Genomic DNA, 17020 nt, shown 5'->3' with positions numbered 1-17020 from the left:
TTATCGTACGCTGAAAGCCCTACCCATGACAAGCCCACTTCTGCATCTGACTCTGTTCACTGACCCTTCGTTTACTTCCTAAACCGGCCCTTTTGGCAACTTTCAGTGAAGAGGTGGCTTTAATAAATATATTCTCAGGGCCGGGCGTGGTGGCTCATGCCTGTAATCCCAGCACTTTGGGAGGCCAAGGCGGGCGGATCACGTGGTCAGGAGTTCAAGACAAGCCTGGATAACATGGTGAAATCCCGTTTCTACTAAAAATAGAAAAAATTAGCTGGGCGTGGTGGCATGTGTCTGTAATCCCAGCTACTCAGGAGGCTGAGGCTGGAGAATCGCTTGAACCCAGAAGGTGGAGGTTGCAGTGAGCCAAGATCGCACCACTGCACTCCAGCCTGGGCAACACAGCAAAACTCTGTCTTAAAAAAAAAAAAAAAAAATATATATATATATATATGTATATATATGTGTATATATATATATGTATGTATATGTATATATGTGTATATGTATGTATATGTATATATGTGTATATATATGTATATGTATATATATGTATATATATGTATATATATGTGTATATATATATGTATATATATGTATATATATATACACACACACACACATACATAGAGAGAGAGAGAGAGAAATAGATAGACAGATACATACATACATACATATATAACTATTCTCCAGAAATCTCCAGAATCTCTGTGTGGTCAGGGTGAGAGGCGCCACCACGATGTAAACAGAACAGCTGAGTCCTCCAGGTAGGAGCCAGGTGCAATCAGCAAGACTGTGAGGGTGGGAGGGAGTCAGAGGCGCTTCCTCAAAAGGCATCCCCTGTCTCTGGCAGAGCACACAGGCCCCAGGGCCCCTTGGACAGGGCTGGTCCCGGTGTAGGCAGGCCACTTCCTGGGATTGGGGGCTGGTACGCCAGAGGTTGCCTGCAGCAGGAAGCTCCCGCAGAGGCCAAGGACTCTTGTTCCACTTGGCAGAGACCCCAGAAGGAGCCAGGGGGCAGCATCAGAGCCTGGGGCCCAGGCAGGGGTGCCCAAGGGCACAGCAGCTGCAGGCCACTGGCAAGGCCAGAAGACGGTGAGTGGAAAGCTGGGGGCACGTGGAGAGACCCCGAGAAGGGGCTGTGCGGCGGCGGTTCTTGCATTTGCCGTTTGTGTTTCATCCGGCGATTCTGAAACCAGGTTTTTATCTGCAGGAAAACCAAAATCAGAGCAGGGGTGAGACTAGGCCACTGGCCACCCTTGCCTACCCCAGCCCTGCCCACCTCACCTGGACCTCTGAGAGCTGCATCTCCCTGGCCAGCCTCTTCCGCTCAAGAGGGCTCAGGTACTGGTGGTGCTGGAAGACGCCCTCCAAGGTGCGGACCTGCTCCGTGGTGAAGGCTGTGCGGACACGGGGGACCCGCAAGGTATTTGGCTCCTTACTCAACCCTGGCATAGAGGGTAAGAGCATTTGGCTGAGCCTGCCACCCCATGGGGCAAGCCCTGCCCACGGGTAACAGGGGAAGACAGCCACGTTGGGGGCTGGGCAGGGCAGATCTTCTCACCTGACAGTGACCAGCAGCCCTGCCGCTGCCTCCAGGTCACGTGCGGGAAGGGGCTCAGAGAGGTGACTCAGGGGAGGGGGGAATGCTACCAGCAGCTTGGGCCTGCCCTCCGCTCAGCTGGCTCAGCTCACTCAGTTCGGCCCCATCCCACACTTCCCTTCCAGAAGCCGGTTCCCAGGAGGCCCTTCCTGCAGACTTCCAGGCAGGTAAGGTAGAGTCCATTACATGCAAAGGCCTGGGGACCCACCCAGGGAACTCAGTCCCTGTCCTGGGCTCCGGCTTCTCAGCCAGCAGAGCCCAGCTCAGTTAATCCCCAGGCCCATCTTGATCAAGTCTGTTTTCTAATTTCTATGTTAAGGAATGGGGGCTGGCACTAAACAACCCCACAAGGTGGTCTGTGGTCTGGGTCCCAGGAAGGAGGCCAACGTGGCGAAACGAGCTCAACATTTAATGCAAGTCTGACCAAAATGCTCACTGGAGTTTCTGCGGAAGGAAGCGTATTTTACAAAATCTGTCTTCACCTTAGCCTGAAAGCACATGGTGGACCCGAAAAGCAAATGCCTTGTGGCGGGAAGGGCTGTAGAACTGGGATCAGGAAGGGGGTTGGGGTGGGGCAGGATAGCTAGCTGGGGAGAATACATTTAAATTTTCATTTCCCTGAAGTACAAAATTACTCCATAAGGATCAGTCAAATTTTTAAAAATGAAAACTTACAATGTTAACCCCACTTTTGATCAAGTACTACCTTAAACCTAAAAGTGGCAACGATGTTACAAAGACTAAAATACAAACGCGGAGAACCTTTGTCCTCAGCAGACAACAGAGCATCTCGGCGGCCACAGACCGAACTTCAGAATTTCTGCAGGCACCGGGTCACCGCCACCCCTACAGCAAACCTGCAGGCTCTTGAAAAGACAGCTGTGCTCCAGGTGGCCTGAAAAGGGCTTGAGCATAGATGCTGAGCACGCACCGGCTTTGCTGGGGGCAGGGAGGGTTGGCAAATCGTCGGGCCCCCCGGAACTGGGTCCCATGGTTGCGGGGCTGGAACACCAGGGGCACAGCTGCCCACGCCCGCGCTGTGTTTCAGGGAGCGTCCGGAATCAGGGCAGAGAGGTGCGGACAGGGACCCCTTGGACGGTCCCTCGGCACCAGGCCGGGGTGGGGGACAGGGACACAGCTGAGGAACGGGGTGACAAGGGAGGCAGAGGAGCCCACCGGGGGCTCAAGGAGAGAAAATCCCCGTCAAGGCTTTGGTTTCGAGGGAAGCTGCGCTCCAGTGAGGCGCAGGCAAGGCCTCCGCCGGCCCTCATGGAAACGCCCCCGGCCCTGACCTCGTCCGCACCGCACCGCGGGGAGTTCGGCCGCCGGGCTCCTGGCCTCTCCCCCACTCCCATCTCCACCTGGGAAGGAAGGGACCCCCCCACCCGGACCTACCAGCCACGGTCCTCTCCGGCGCAGGCAGATTTGAGGACGTGGCGGCCTCCTTGATGCCGATGGCCTGAGGGGGCTCCCGGGCGCCGGTTATCTGGCCCGGGCCAGGGAGGCTCCCCGGGGAGACGTCGGCAGGCCTGGGGGTGTGGGTCAACCCTGAGCAGCTGCTCTGGGAGAGCCAGTCCACAGAGCCAAAGCTAGAGGGCTGCTGCTGGCCACGAGGTGGGGAGGAGAGGCGCATGGCGGTCAGGTGGGCCGGAGGGAAGGCCGGGTGGGGCTGGCCAGGCGCAGGATCCACCTCCGGCCTCGCCGGGCGGCGGCGTTTATAAGCCCGGGAGGAGGGGGCGGGAGCCCGCTTTGCATACACGGCTAATGCCCAGATAAGCAGGGCCTAATTGCCTTCGATTCAGAGGCACAAAGGAGACCGTTCACACCTCCCCGGCTCCTCGATGTCTGGGGGAGGGGCGGGGCTGCGGGCCCTGGTTAATGGAGAGGTGACGGTTCGGGATCGGTCACCTCCTTTCATCTCTCCCAACCCCCACCCCGCGGGCCGAGGCTGCTGGAAGGTAGGAGGGTCCCGCTCCCACTCGGGCCTGTCCTGAGCGGTGCTGGGCGACCTCTCCTCTCCAGGTGGACGCTGGCGCCTGTGCCCAGCCCGGACATCCGAGGGCGAGCAGGCTTCAGGCTGGGAGAGTCAGGGCGGACTCAGCCGGTGCCCGCGTGCGCTGCGTCCAGGCTGTGCGGTCGCGCAGGAACCGAGGGACGCTTTCCGGGAGAGACGCGGAGGGCTCGGGGAGCGGCGCGCGAGGACGGGAATGTCGGGAGGGGCCTCTCGGGGCACTCGTCCGCTTCCAGCCCTAATCCGGCACCTCTGGGGGACTCACTCCCGGGGCCGTGGCAGCAGCCTCCGCATGCGGGCGCGGGCGGCTCCCTGACCCCATCCGGAGCTGGAAGGGCCGGAGCCACTGCCTCGCGCGGCGGGGTAGGAACTCCGCTTCGGCTGCGGGACTGGCGCGTCCCCGCCAAGCCGGGCTGTCCCCACTGTGGCCAGGGCGGGGGCAGAGCCCCCGGGGACTGTGGAGCCCAAACCTCACGGGGACGCCCTGAGCACGGGCTCCCGGGACGGTCATCGCGACGCGCGGCCGCTGCTCCCACGAACCTCAGTCCCGAGCTGTTTGCGTCTCCGCCTCCTGGGCGTCCCCGGGTCGCCTGCGCCGTCGGGGTGGGGCGCGGGGACCGAAGTGGCCGGGTGGGAGGCAGCCACGCCGCGAGCGTTCCGTCCGGCCTCGGACCAGCTCCCCGCGCGCCGGGACACACGGACTCGCGCTGCGCCCACGCCGAGGGTAGGACGGTGTCTTCCGCGCACTGGTTTGGGGTCCGCACGGCTTCTCCGGCGGCCGGGGTTAGGCGCGGGCGCAGGTCCGGCCCCCGAAGCCATGCGGGGTTTAGGCGCGGACGGGGTCCAGGGAGCAGCCCCGACTCCCTGCCAGGTCCTGACCGCGGGTGCCTCAGCGCCCACCCCGCTCTCCGAAATCGGAAAGACCCGCGGGCCTCGCCCCACGGTTACGCCCAACCCAGCTATCCGCGCCTCCCCGGCTGAGAAAAGAGGGAGGAGCCCGGGAGGCGGGCGCTGGGGCGGGACCTCAGCGGGGAACAGGTGGGTCACAGGTGACTGGGTCGGGGAACGGACCGGGCCGCCGCTGACCCTGGTCTTCCTCGGACCCCGCTGGCCCAGTTAGGTCACTGGGCCCTCAAGGGGGAGGCTGGCAGGAGTGGGGGCTTTGGACGTGGCCTCGGGGGTAAAACCAGGAGGACTGGGGGGCCAGGAAGGCGGCCTAGACCCCCTCCCCACTTCATCTCCGGAGAGACCGGGTCACCCCGGGAAGAGGGGATTTGAGCCACTGCACAGGACCAGCAGAGTGTTCCGGCCAGGGGCAGCGAGGGCCCAGATGCCTACGGCCACAGGGCTGGCCCCGAGGATGCCCCACGAGGCAGGTACCCAGCCCTCCCGCAGTGGGGGCGGCCCTGCCACCTGGGAGCAGAGGCCGTGAGGGTGGGGGCTGCGGCGGGGCGGTGCCTCAAAGTGGAGCAAAACACAGCACACCCTCACCTCCCACCCCGCCCCCCAAACACACACACAGAACTTTTGACAGGCAGGGAAAAGGCCCAGAAGCATCCCTTACATAAACAGGAAACCACGAGCATGGATTTGTGAAACGCCAGCACCCAGCCTTCCATTTCTCCATTTCTAATTTCCGGGGGCCCGGGCCCCGGGGTCTCAGCCACCTTCTGCACATGGTTCAGCCCCCCCACCCCCAGCTCTGCATAGAGCTCCTCCCGCCAGTTTCCCAGCTCCCCCGCACCACCTCCACCTGAACCGCCCCCTCCGACCCCGCCAAGTCCGAAGGCAACCTCACCTTCACACAGCAGGGTCAGACGGCCCCTCTGTCCCGGGTCCCACCCCAGACCCTTGCTGCGGCTCGGGTGGCCCCTCTTCCCTGGCCAGTGGCCCCACCGCCGTGGCTCAGGCCCCCCGCCTCCTGCAGCCCGGGCCTCTCCCTCCACCCTCACTCCAGGGCCCGCGGAGGCTGCTCTAGCCCAGGTCTGGGGTCACCAGAGCCTCCGCCTTGGAGCCTCCGTCCGTCCCCAGCTCTGGGACGCGTCCTGATGCGCCGCCATGGGTAGGAGACTTGGGCGCTCCTCCGCCTCCTCCCTCCCAGCCCCTGGGGCAGCCCAGCCCCGAGAATTGCGCCCCGCACGCCTCACAGCGTGGTCCCCGCGGGCGTCGCCCCATTCCCCACCCTCGGGGTCCAGGCCGGGTTGTGCTGGGCAGGGAAGTCCCGCGTCACTCCCAGGCTGGCAGCCCCGCCCCCACGCACAGCCCGGAGCCCAACTAGTTCCCGAAACGGGCTCCCCCCGAGTCCACGGCCTGAGGACAGGCACCGGACCTAGCGCGTGCTGCCGCCGGTTCCAGACCTCCCTGCTCCCGCCGGCCCCGTTACGACTCCCCCAAGCCTCCTCCGAGCACTCTGAGACCACCTGAGGGGGAGACCCCAATCCCTCCCCAACACCCACTCCCGCGGCCTCGGCCTCCCTGACACCCTCACGTGCCCTCTTCCCGACACCCCCGCGCTCCCCCGTCCCCAACACCCTCACGCTTCCTCCTCTCCTGGGACATCCGTGCTCCCCACTCCCCCAGACATCCTACGCTTCCTCCTCCCCGACACCCATCCTCTTCACCCTCCCCTAGACATCCACGCTCTCCTCTAGACACCCCCACATCCCCCTCCCTGGCACCCCCACGTGCCCCTCTCCCCGATACCCCCCATGCCCCCCACCTCCATGCGCCCCTCTCCCCCACACCCCCACGCCCCCTGCCCTACACATCCACCGCCCCACTCCCCGACACCCCAAGCTTCCCCTCCCCGACACCCCAATCTCCCCCACTGCTACATATCCACAATCCCCACTCCCCACACTCCCAAACCCCCCTCCACTACACCTCCATGCCCCCATCCCAGACACCCCCACGCCCCCCTCTCCGACACCCCACGCCCCCCTCACTGACACCCCCATGTCCCCATTCCCCAACACCCCCACGCTCCCCGCTCCCCACTCCCCTTCGCTTGTCCACTAGGAAGTGGTGCTGGTCTGGTGCCTGGGGACTAAAGAAATGCTAAGGGCCAGGCGCGGTAGCTCATGCCTGTAATCCCAGCACTTTGGGAGGCCGCGGTGAGTGGGTCACCTGAGGTCAGGAGTTCCAGACCAGCCTGACCAACATGGGGAAACCCCATCTCTACTAAAAATACAAAATTAGCCAGAGGTGGTGACACACGCCTGTAATCCCAGCTACTCAGGAGGCTGAGGCAGGAGAATCGCCTGAACCTGGGAGGCGGAGGTTGTGGTGAGCCAAGATTGCACCATTGCACTCTAGCCTGGGCAACAAGAGCAAGACTCTGTCTAAAAAAACAAACAAACAAACAAAAAGAAGCGCCAACTGTGCTCAGACACTGTTGAACAGCACACAGGAGGCTAATCCTGCCATGCCCGCAGAGCGAGTTACTTATTTTGGAGACAAGCTTTCACTGTTGCCCAGGCCAGAGTGCCTCATGTGATCACAGCTCACTGCAGCCTTGACCTCCAGGGCCCAAGTGATCCTCCTGCCTGAGCCTCCAGTGAAGCTGGGACTACAGGTGCGTGCCAGCATGCCCAGTTAATTTTTGTATTTTTTGCAGAGATGGAGTTTTGTCATGTTGCCCAGGCTGGTCTCAAACTCCTGAGCTCAAGTAATTCTCCTGCCTCAGCCCCGCAAAGTGCTGGGATTACAGGCATGAGCCACCGCATCCAGCCCCTAGATTGATTTAAACAGCCAAAATATACTCCCTGCACCAGATTAGAAAGCATTAGAGGTCTGGGGCTGCATGTTCAGATTAATTATTCTGATACCGGGCTCAGGAGGATCACAGCACTTGGCTCCTGGCCCACTACCTGAGCAGGAAGGCGAATGAATTCTGCTTGGTCCCCCAAATGGCTCCAATCCAGGCATGGGTCCTTCCTCCAGGGCCGAGTGTCCAGTAACCCCAAGTGATAGAGAGGCACAGCCCCCAGCCTTAGAGTGTTGGTGTGTTTGCTGGGATGTGGCTGTCTGGACCTGGGCTTGCGGTCAGGCATAAGCTTCTGGAGTGACAGGGTCATGTAGGGTGCACCTAAGCTCTGTTTCAGACCCCACTGTGGCCCCAGCCTGTGACTCTGACCTTTGGGGACTGTGTATGTGAAGGGGAATGTTTGCAAGCTTGGCTCATCCAACAGGTTTTTAGCAGTTGGGAGATTCTCAGGAGACACAGCAGGAGACACAGCAGGGTGGAGCTGATGTCAGACTTCTTTTTTTGAGACAGGTTCTCACTGTCACCCAGGCTGGACTGCAGTAACACAATCAGGGCTCACTGCAGCCTTGACCTCTTGTGCTGAAGCAATCTTCCCACCTGTTTCCCTGAATGGTTGAAACTACAGGTGCATGGCACCATGCCCAGCTGTTTTTTGGATTTTTAATAGAGATGTGGTCTCACCATGTTGCCCACGCTGGTTTGGAACGCCTGAGCTCAAAGTGAACCTTCCGCCCAGGCCTCCCAGTGTTGGGATTATAGGCGTGAGCCACCGAGCCTGGCCTAGAGTGTCTTTTTTTTTTTTTTTTTTTTTTTTTTGAGACGGAGTCTTGCTCTGACGTCCAGGCTGCAGTGCAGTGTAATCCTCCGCCTCCCGGGTTCAAGTGATTCTCCTGCCTCAGCCTCCTGAGTAGTTGGGATTACAGGCTCATGCCACCACGCCTAATTTTTGTATTTTTGGTAGAGATGGAGTTTCACCATGTTGGTCAGGCTGGTCTCAAACTCCTGACCTCGTTAGTGATCTGCCCGCCTCTGGCTTTCCAAAGACCTGGGATTACAGACGTGAGCCACCGCGTCTGGCCTCAAAGTGTGTTTTTGTTTTTTGTTTTTTTTTGAGACAGACTTCTGTGTCGCCCAGGCTGGAGTGCAGTGGCGCAATCTCAGTTCACTGCAGCCTCCGCTTCCTGGGTTCAAGCAATTCAATTCTCCTGCCTCAGCCTCCTGAGTAGCTGGGACTACAGGCATGTGCCACTATGCCCAGCTAATTTTTGTATTTTTAGTAGAGATGGGGGGGTGCACCGTGTTGCCCAGGCTGGTCTCGAACTCCTGAGCTCAGGCAATCCACCCGCCTCAGCCTCCCAGTGTTAGGATTACAGGCGTGAACCACAACATCCGGTGCCTCAGTGTCTTAAATGAGGTGAGGCTTGCAGTCAGTTCTTGCAGGCGTGGTTTCACAGGCCTTCCCTCAGACCTGGGCAAGCCGTTCATTTCCCAGGAGCTGCCATTAGCAGTAGTGGGACCTATTCTTCCGGATCCCCAGAAAGGCATCTGTGGGAGGGGCTGCAACCCTACCACCCACAGGGAACCCCTCAGGACTGCTGGGGCTGGGCCAGTGGGGACCCCCAGCCCCATTTAGTTGCATGGCCCCGGGCAAGCCACTTGTCTTTCTGGATGGGCCCGCTAATTTGCAGGTATTGTTATGCCAGCGGAACTCCTACAGGCTACATTTGTATCTCCGGCTCCACCCAATCCCCCTTCTGACTCACGTGTCCAGGGTGGGGCCCTGTATTGCTACTTGGAAATTGCTTCCTGGGCAGGTTTGCTTCGGTTTTCTCAAAATTGCAAGGGCCCTGCCCAAGGATCACACCACAGCGGCTCAGGGCCTCCCTGGGCCCAACCCAGACCAGAGCCACCTCCCTGGAGACAAAACCAGCATTCTCCCTGGAGCTGTGTGGCTCCTCTTCCTCTTTTGTTTCCCTGGACCTGGGAGAGTTCAGCCAGGTGGTTCAAGACTGCCCAAGGCTATGGGAGGACCTTGGGAATGCCCCAAGCTACTCCTGGGTCAAAGGGGGTTCTCTGCTGGGCAGTGTGGAGGCCGCCACTCTAACCCCCATCTCTACATTGAGTCAAGGCGGGGGTCAGCCTCAGTTTTTCTACGGACCCCCAGCGGAACTAACCCTCCCCCTCCGTTTTACTCAGTGGGGCTCCCCAGGAAGGGCAGGGAGAGTCTGGCGTGGCCCTGAGAAGCGGGTGTGTAACCAGGACCCGGCAGAAAGCACCACGCCCACCTCCCTCGAGCCTGGAGTCCTGAGCCTACATCTGGATGCGCCCCACGGAGCTCTGTCCACACCTCAGGAGCGAGTGGGAGCCCCTCTCTGTGATGAGAGCGTTGCAACCCTGCCCTGACCTTTGCAGCCCCAGCGCTTCTGGGCGCCACTCCCTCCCCGCCTCGAGACCCGCACTCCTACACAGCCTGGAGACTAGGAAAGCAATCTTTTTATTGAACGTACCCAGAAGCGGGGGTGGGAAGGCAGCAGGAGGGGTCAGGGCGGAGGGGCCTCGGCCTGGAGAGGGGAGGCTGGCCGTGGCCGGGACTCACTGGCACGGGTCCCTGAGGACCCCTCGCTCGGCGGCCGCGCTGCCCAGAATGAAGCCCACGGCCAGGGACACTGTCTGGTCGAAGGCGCCGCGCAGCTGCTCCACGTGCTGGTTCAAGGTCAGCAGCTGGTCGCGCAGCGGGCCCAGGATGTTCGCGATGTCGCCCAGGTGCCCCAGGGTCTGCAGCAGGGCGGTGTTCAGCGACGGGGGCGCGGCCGGAGGGGGCGCGCACTCCTCGGGGCGGCCGGGCGGCGAGTCGGGGTCTTCACGGGCCGGGGGCGGCGGCGGGGACCCCGGGCCGCGGACGGGTGTGCGGTCCTCGGGGATGCAGGCGGCGAGGGCGGTCGGGGCGGGGGCTGGCGGGGATCTGGGGGTGCGGGAGGTGTCCGCAGACTTCGGCGGGGACGGGCTGAAGCGGAGCGTCCAGGCGGGGTCCGCGTCGGGGTCGCGGGCGGTGGGCAGCGGAGTGGCGTCTGGGATCGCGGAGAGGGCGGTCGGGCGGGGATTGGGGGGCGCGCCCGCCCCTTCCCCGCAGCCCTCGGCCGCCCCCGGTCCCTCCGCAGCCCTCTGCCCCATCCGGCCCCCCAAACCCCCGCTTACCTGGTTCGGCCGGAGCTGGCGCGTGCGCGTTGGGGGCCGGGCGGCGGCCGCGCTGGGGGCGCCCGGACCCGGGGGAGCGGCGGCGAGGCCGTTTGCGCCCGTTGTCGCCCAGCAGCCCCATGAGCTTTCGGATCTGCTCGTCGAAGGGCCCGGGCGGCTGGCCGTGCGCCTCGCGAAACTTGTCCTTGAGGAACTTGTAGCGGCGGCGACACTGCGCGGGGGTGCGGCGCACCTGCTGCCGGGCCAGCGCGGCCGACACGCGGCGGTAGGTGGGCAGGGCCTGGCGGCGGTCCAGGAGCAGCGCGCGCCACACGGCCGGTTGCAGCAGCGTCCCCAGCAGCAGCTCCGTCTCCTGGGCGCTCCAGGGCGTGCGCTGCGCCGAGCCCGGGGACACTGGCAACCCCAGTTCCCCCAGCGCGCTGGGCGAGGCGGGCCTCCGGGGCGGGGTCCCCGGGACGTCTCCGGGCGGCCGCGGCTCGGGGTCGGGGCTGGCGGGCGACGGCGGCGCGGGGGGCGCGAGCGGGGGCGGCCTGCGGGGCCGCAGCAGCATCCCTGGGCCGGGGCGCGACGCGCGAAGATGGAGAGGGGGTCGGACGCCGCCCGGGCCGCCCACACGCGTTCTGAGCATCCCGCGCCGCCGTCCAGCCGTCCGAGCGGGGTCTACACGACCCTCCCACCGCCCCCGCCCCGCCCCGCCCTGCCCAGCGCGCCCCGCCCGCCCGCCCGCCCGCCGGGTCCTAAGGGGTCTGTCCTGGCGCCGCGGCCGGGAAGACAGAGCAAACCTGGCCTCGGTCGCAAAGAGTCCGCAGCGGTTCTGTCCTTAAAGGCGTTTAACGGAGGTGCTGCGATGGCTGAGCCCCGTTCGTTTTTAGCCTGTGCCGACCCCGTTCGTTCTTAGCCTGTGCCGAGCCTCCCCCCGCCCCCGTCGAGGTGTGTGCGGAGCCCCTCCCGCTCCGGAAGGCGCTGGCGCCCCCTTGTCCGGACCCCAGTGCTGCCCCCCCGCGCCCCCCGGGCTCAGCACCTGCACGCGCGGGGCCCCGAGGACTGGGTGGAAGGAGAAGCCGCGCCAGCCGCGGGAATGGGTGTCGGAATTCACGGGCTCTGCAGAAGGAAGTTTTTAAATCTGAACTTCTGCCATCTGGAGCGCGTCTGCAGCCAGGATCCCGGGAGGAGGAAATCCTCTTCCTATTAAATGCTCTTCCTCTTCGCCGCACGGCGCCGAGTCCTTCTGTCTCCTGGGTCTCCTCTGGGCCGTGGCAGCTTCTCGCGTCCTCGACACGGTTGAGGACGGGCCAGGTGTTTTGTTGAATGTTCCTCGACTTGGGTTTGCCTGGTGTCTTCCTGGGATCGGACTGGGGTGGTGGGTTTTTGGAAGGAAGGTGCAGGGGTGGGGTCTCGCCCTCCTATCCGGTGGCTCAGCACCGGTGAGGTCCGCTCCGTGCTTAGGTGGGGACTGTCTGTCAGTCTTGCACTCCTCAGCGACCGCCGTTCCGTCCCTGCTCTGGTCACTGGTATCCGATCCCTCGGTCCATCCCCAACTCCTGGGGAGAGGAATTAGGCCCCACCTCCTGGAGGGGTGTCTGTATTTTCTGGGATTCTTCTGTAAGGAGGTTTGTCTCTCGCCTGTTGATTTATCTATTGATTTATTTCTACAGTGTGGGCTCGTGTGTATTTATTTTATCCCTTAGGTCATAACCTGATGCTGTTATTATTTGTTTATTTTAAAAATTCTGTTTGTTTTTGTTCTTTTTTACAGATGGGGTCTCGTTCTGTCACTCAAGCTGGAGTGCAGTGGCCCAATCACAAGTCACTGTAGCTTTGAAATCTTGGGCCCAGCTGATCCTCCAGCCTCAGCTTCCTCGGTAGCTGGGGCTACATGTGTGCACCACCACACCCAGCTAGTTGTTTTTTTTTTTTTTTTTACTTTTTGTAAGGACAGGGTCTTGCTATGTTGCACAGGCTCGGCTTGAACTCCTGGGCTCAAATGATCCTCCTGCCTGGGCCTCCCAGCGTGCTGAGATTACAGGCGTGAGCCCCTGTGCCCGGCTTTTATTTATGTTTGCTCAGATTGTTCCCACTTTGGCCACTGAAACTCTTCTCACCTCTTCCTCTCTTCCTGTGTCCTTTTGAAACCCCCCTCCCAGCTCCCTGGCACTACAGGATGCTCCTGCCTCATCTGGTCCTTTGCTGACCCTGGCTCTAGAATCAGCTTTTCAGACTCTTCTCGAGAAATCTGTGGTTCCTGGCCAGGCACTCATACACGTGGGCCACACCTGTATTCCTAGCACTTTGGGAGGCTGAGGTGGGCAGATCTCCTGAGGCCAGGAGTTTGAGACTGACCTGGGCAATATAGTGAGACCCTTATCTCTGCAAAAAATTAAAAATAACCGAGTGTAGTAGCAGGTGCCTATAGTTCCAGGTACTTGGGAGGCTGAGGTGGGAGGATGTCCTTTTGCTCAGGAGGTTAAGCCTGCAGTGTACCATGATCACCCCACTGCACTCCAGCCTGGGTGACAGGGCAAGACTCTGTCTTAAAACAAAAAAAAGAAAAGGGGGGTGGTAGGCATGGTGGCTGTAATCCCAGCACTTTGGGAGGCCGGGAGGATCACCTGAGGTCAGGAGTTTGAGACCAGCCTGGCCAACATGGTGAAACCCCGTCTCTACTAAAAATACAAAAATTAGCGAGGTGTTCGTTGTGCACCTGTGATCCCAGCTTCTAGGGAGGCTGAGGCAGGAGAATTGCTTGAACCTGGAGGGGATCTCAAAAAAAAAAAAAAAGCCAAGTGTGGTGACTCAAGCCTATAGTCCCAGCACTTTGGGAGGCCGAGGCGGGCAGATTATGAGGTCAGGAGATTGAGACCATCCTGGCTAACTTGGTGAAACCCTGTCTCTACTAAAAATACAAAAAATTAGCCGGGCGTGGTAGCACGTGCCTGGTAGGCCCAGTTACTCAGGAAGCTGAGGCAGGAGAATTGCTTGAACCCAGGAGGCGGAGGTTGCAGTGAGCCAAGATTGCACCACTGCACTCCAGCCTAGGTGACGGAGGGAGACTCTGCCTCAAAAAACAAACAAACAAACTAGAAAAATTTTTAATAACTGAGGGTTGGGGGTGCTAGGAGCATGATCAGAGATGATGCTGCACAAGACCTCAGCGCAGACGGTCCAGCCCGCAGTGGCAGCTGCAGTGCACAGCACAGCCCGCCGTGATTCCGTCTGGGACAGAGCCAGGAAGTGTATGACGTGGGCTGGCCGTGCATGCACGTGTGACCATCGTTAGGATACACATGAATTCACGCGACCTCTGACCCTCGTCCTGTGCGGTTGGCTCCTTCTCGCCTCCCGACTTGCTTTTCTGGAACTGCTTTCTTGGACATGGGGAGGCCCAGCTCCTGCACTGATTCATTGTCAGCCCTGAGGTGCGTGGAAGGTGGCTTCAGAATTGCTGACCACGTCCCTCTGAGAAGCAGGTTTGCTGCCAGAGCACGGTGTCTGTGTGTGGTCCTCGGCCTTGCCTTGGTTTCCCCCGTTACTGAGGTCGGCCCGTCTCCGCTCCCGTCAGCGAGGTGGTATCACCCAGCTGCGTCAGGGTCGCTTGTCACAGTTTCTGTGATTTCGCCCTGGGGTTCCCAACATCCTGCTTGCAAGACAGATCTAGGTTTTTTTCTTAAAAAGTTGTTACAAATTTGTTGAACGTAAGTGTGCTGGATCTCGGAGTTCCAGCACAGCTCATAAAGACCCCCTTTTCTGAAAATAAGTCCAGAATTTGGGGGTGAGGCCCAGTTGAAGGCTGACCTTGGTCACACTGCTGCTGGTCATCGGTGACCGGCTGGTCCAGGGCAGACATCTGGCCCAAGCTGGACTCAGCTGAGTCCTTCTCTAAGATTTTCCAAACTGAACCCAAGGAGGGATGTCCAGGCTCCGTGAGTTTTTGATAGACGGAGCGTTATAGTTATGCGTCCATCACCCTGTACCATATAGAAACGACCCCGTAGAAACGGAGAGAAGACCTGGCCTTTGTCAAATGCGATGTGCAAAGGGCAGATGGAGATGTGGAAGGATGCTCACATCATCGGCCACTAGAGAGCAGCCAGCATGGCTGACACCAGAACACTGAGGATTCCCCGGGCGGGGAGACCGGGCGAATAGGTCGTGAGAGACCGGCCGGCATGGTGGACACTGGGGGCGCTGAGAATGTCCCGAACCGGTGAGGACGGGGTGAATCGGTCACTGGAGACCGGCTGGCATGGTGGACCCGGGCGCTGAGAACGTCGCGTACCGGCAAGGACGCAGCGACGGGAACCCTCGTCAGTGCTGGCAGGAGTGCAGGTGGTGCAGGCCCTGTGGGAAACGCTCTGGTGGTTTTTAAGAAAACTAAACATACTCTTCCCGCGGGATCTGGTATTCACTGTCCTTGGTGTTTACCCAAAGGAGTTGAAGACTTGTGTCCACAGAAAAACCTGCCCACAACCTTTCTGGCAGCTTTGTTCATCATTGCCGGAACCTGGACAGGGCTGAGAAGCCCTGAACGATGGTGTGCCCGGGCTGCAACGCGCCTCGGCCCTTAATTCATGCAGCGACAGGGATGAATCCTAAGTGCGTTTTGCTGAGCGGAAGAGCCAGCCCAGAGGCCACACGCTGTGAGTCCATTTGTAGGACTCATTTATGGGACATGCTGGAAAAAGCAAAGCCATGGGGGGTGGGTGGGTCCTGATCTGCGGTCACCAGGGGCTGGGAGCGGGGTGGCCGCAGAGGTATGCATGTGGATGGAGCCGCTGCAACAGTTTTCAAGTTCAGACCCACTGGCAGGCCCCAGCTTTGGGGTCAGGTGGGGACACTCAGGTCCCTGCACATCCCTTGGAAACAGCTCTGTGTGGGTGTGACCTGTCAACAACGGAACCACCACACACTCCCCACAACGTGACCTGCCAACAACGTAACAGCTACACGCTCCCCACGGACCTGCCGTGTCACTGCCACATGCTCCCCACGGCGTGATCTGCCAATAATGAAACTACCACATGCTCCCCACCGTGTGACCTGACAACAACATAACAGCCACACACTCCCCACGGGCCTGCCGTGCCACTGCCACACGCTCCCCATAAATGTGCTATGGAGAAGCCAGGCCAGGAGGGGAGGTCCAAGTGCAGACGCAGAGTGGGAATTCCCGCTGGCCTCGCGGCATGCTGTGAATGTCACCAACGCAGGAACGACAGGACCTCTGCGGTCCGTGGGTGAGCGGGCGCGTCCTGCTTTACAGACAGGAAGCCAGGTCTCAGAGAAGGGACTCCCGCTTTCACGGTATGAGTAGCACTTTGGGGGTCTTCCGTGGGGCAACCAGTCATTCCCCAAGAGCTTGGACACCGGTGCCACCTCTCACGTGGGTGATCCCATGGCCAGGAGCTTGGGTGAGGACCAGGGTCCACTCATTTGTGTTCCTCAGGACTGGGGCAGGAGAGGGTGGCTCTGGCTGGTGATGCCAGGGCACTATTTCTGGAGCGAAGGCCTGGCTCTTTTGGGGACCCTCAGTCCTTCTCCAAGTGGCACAGGCTGGTGCTGGGGAGGCCCTGGGCCAGGCTGGCTGGGCAACTCTCTCCACTCAGCCTGCTGTTTGGCTGCCTTGGGCTTGCTCCCGGCACGTTGGCCTTGGGGAGGTCAAGCCCCGTATGTGGTGGTGGCTCCTGGAACAGTGGCCACAGGCCCTGGCCAGTGCAGGAGAGGCTCACATAGGGCGGGAGGCCAAGGAAGCGAGGCTTACGGGGTTGCTGGCTCTCAGCTCTCCGAGAGAAAAGTCCTGTGCTCGGTGGAGCCGAGTTTATTGGAGCCACTGCGGTGAAGGGTCTGGCCTGCATGGCATGGGGGGCGAGGACACACACGTGACCGGGACCCAGGGCCCACTTCCCAGGGCAGCTCCCATCAGCACATGTGACCGGGACCCAGGGCACCCGTCTGGGGCAGCTCCCGTCAGCACAGCTGGACCCCACCATCTCGTTGTCTCCTCGGCTCTTCCTGGGCCTCCCTCCAGGCGGATCACTGCACCGTTCATCGCGGGAACTTCCCGAGAGACCCATCAGCTCTTTCATAAAAGCATCAGCAATTTACAGCCCAAAACCATTGGAAGCCGCGAGCCCCTCCCCGGGTGGTGTCTTACACTGTGACGGCCGTGACAGCGTCCTTTCCAGGGCCACAGGCCCCACCTGCAGGAGCTTCCCCTCCTGGCCTCCCTCTCTGCTGCAGTCAGAGCTATGGCGAGCTTGCACCGCGGTGACGGGCGACCCAGCTCTGTCTTGCCCACAGGGCTGCCAGGTGGGAACTGGCTGGGTTGGGCAGAGTTTAGGGCAAGTTGACCCAGGAACAGCCGTGGGTCTGTGCAAATAGCCTAAAAGAACTGACAGACGCCCGTCCTGATTTTGGATGAAGACACTGCACGTCCAGTATGAGGCCG

At 60.8% G+C, this 17020-nt stretch overlaps 2 protein-coding genes across 2 annotated transcripts; both read right to left on the bottom strand.

Moving 5' to 3' along the window:
* Positions 1–743: 743 nt before the first annotated feature.
* Positions 744–3698, bottom strand: VENTX (VENT homeobox). The gene is made up of 3 exons (XM_010382746.2): positions 2999–3698; positions 1288–1448; positions 744–1207 (listed from the first exon to the last, which is right to left on the bottom strand). The coding sequence occupies exons 1-3, from the start codon at positions 3234–3236 to the stop codon at positions 827–829; spliced, it is 780 nt and encodes a 259-aa protein (XP_010381048.1). The 5' UTR covers positions 3237–3698; the 3' UTR covers positions 744–826.
* Positions 3699–9857: 6159 nt separating this feature from the next.
* Positions 9858–11191, bottom strand: UTF1 (undifferentiated embryonic cell transcription factor 1). Its single transcript, XM_030940074.1, has 2 exons — positions 10576–11191; positions 9858–10448 (listed from the first exon to the last, which is right to left on the bottom strand). Exons 1-2 carry the CDS (start codon positions 11123–11125, stop codon positions 9973–9975), a joined length of 1026 nt encoding a protein of 341 aa, XP_030795934.1. The 5' UTR covers positions 11126–11191; the 3' UTR covers positions 9858–9972.
* Positions 11192–17020: the final 5829 nt, after the last annotated feature.

The sequence above is a fragment of the Rhinopithecus roxellana genome, chromosome 11 (genome assembly GCF_007565055.1).
Source record: "Rhinopithecus roxellana isolate Shanxi Qingling chromosome 11, ASM756505v1, whole genome shotgun sequence".
Taxonomy (NCBI): domain Eukaryota; kingdom Metazoa; phylum Chordata; class Mammalia; order Primates; family Cercopithecidae; genus Rhinopithecus; species Rhinopithecus roxellana.
The sequence above is the reverse complement of the archived record's forward strand: the minus strand, read 5'-3'. Positions and strand labels throughout refer to the sequence as shown.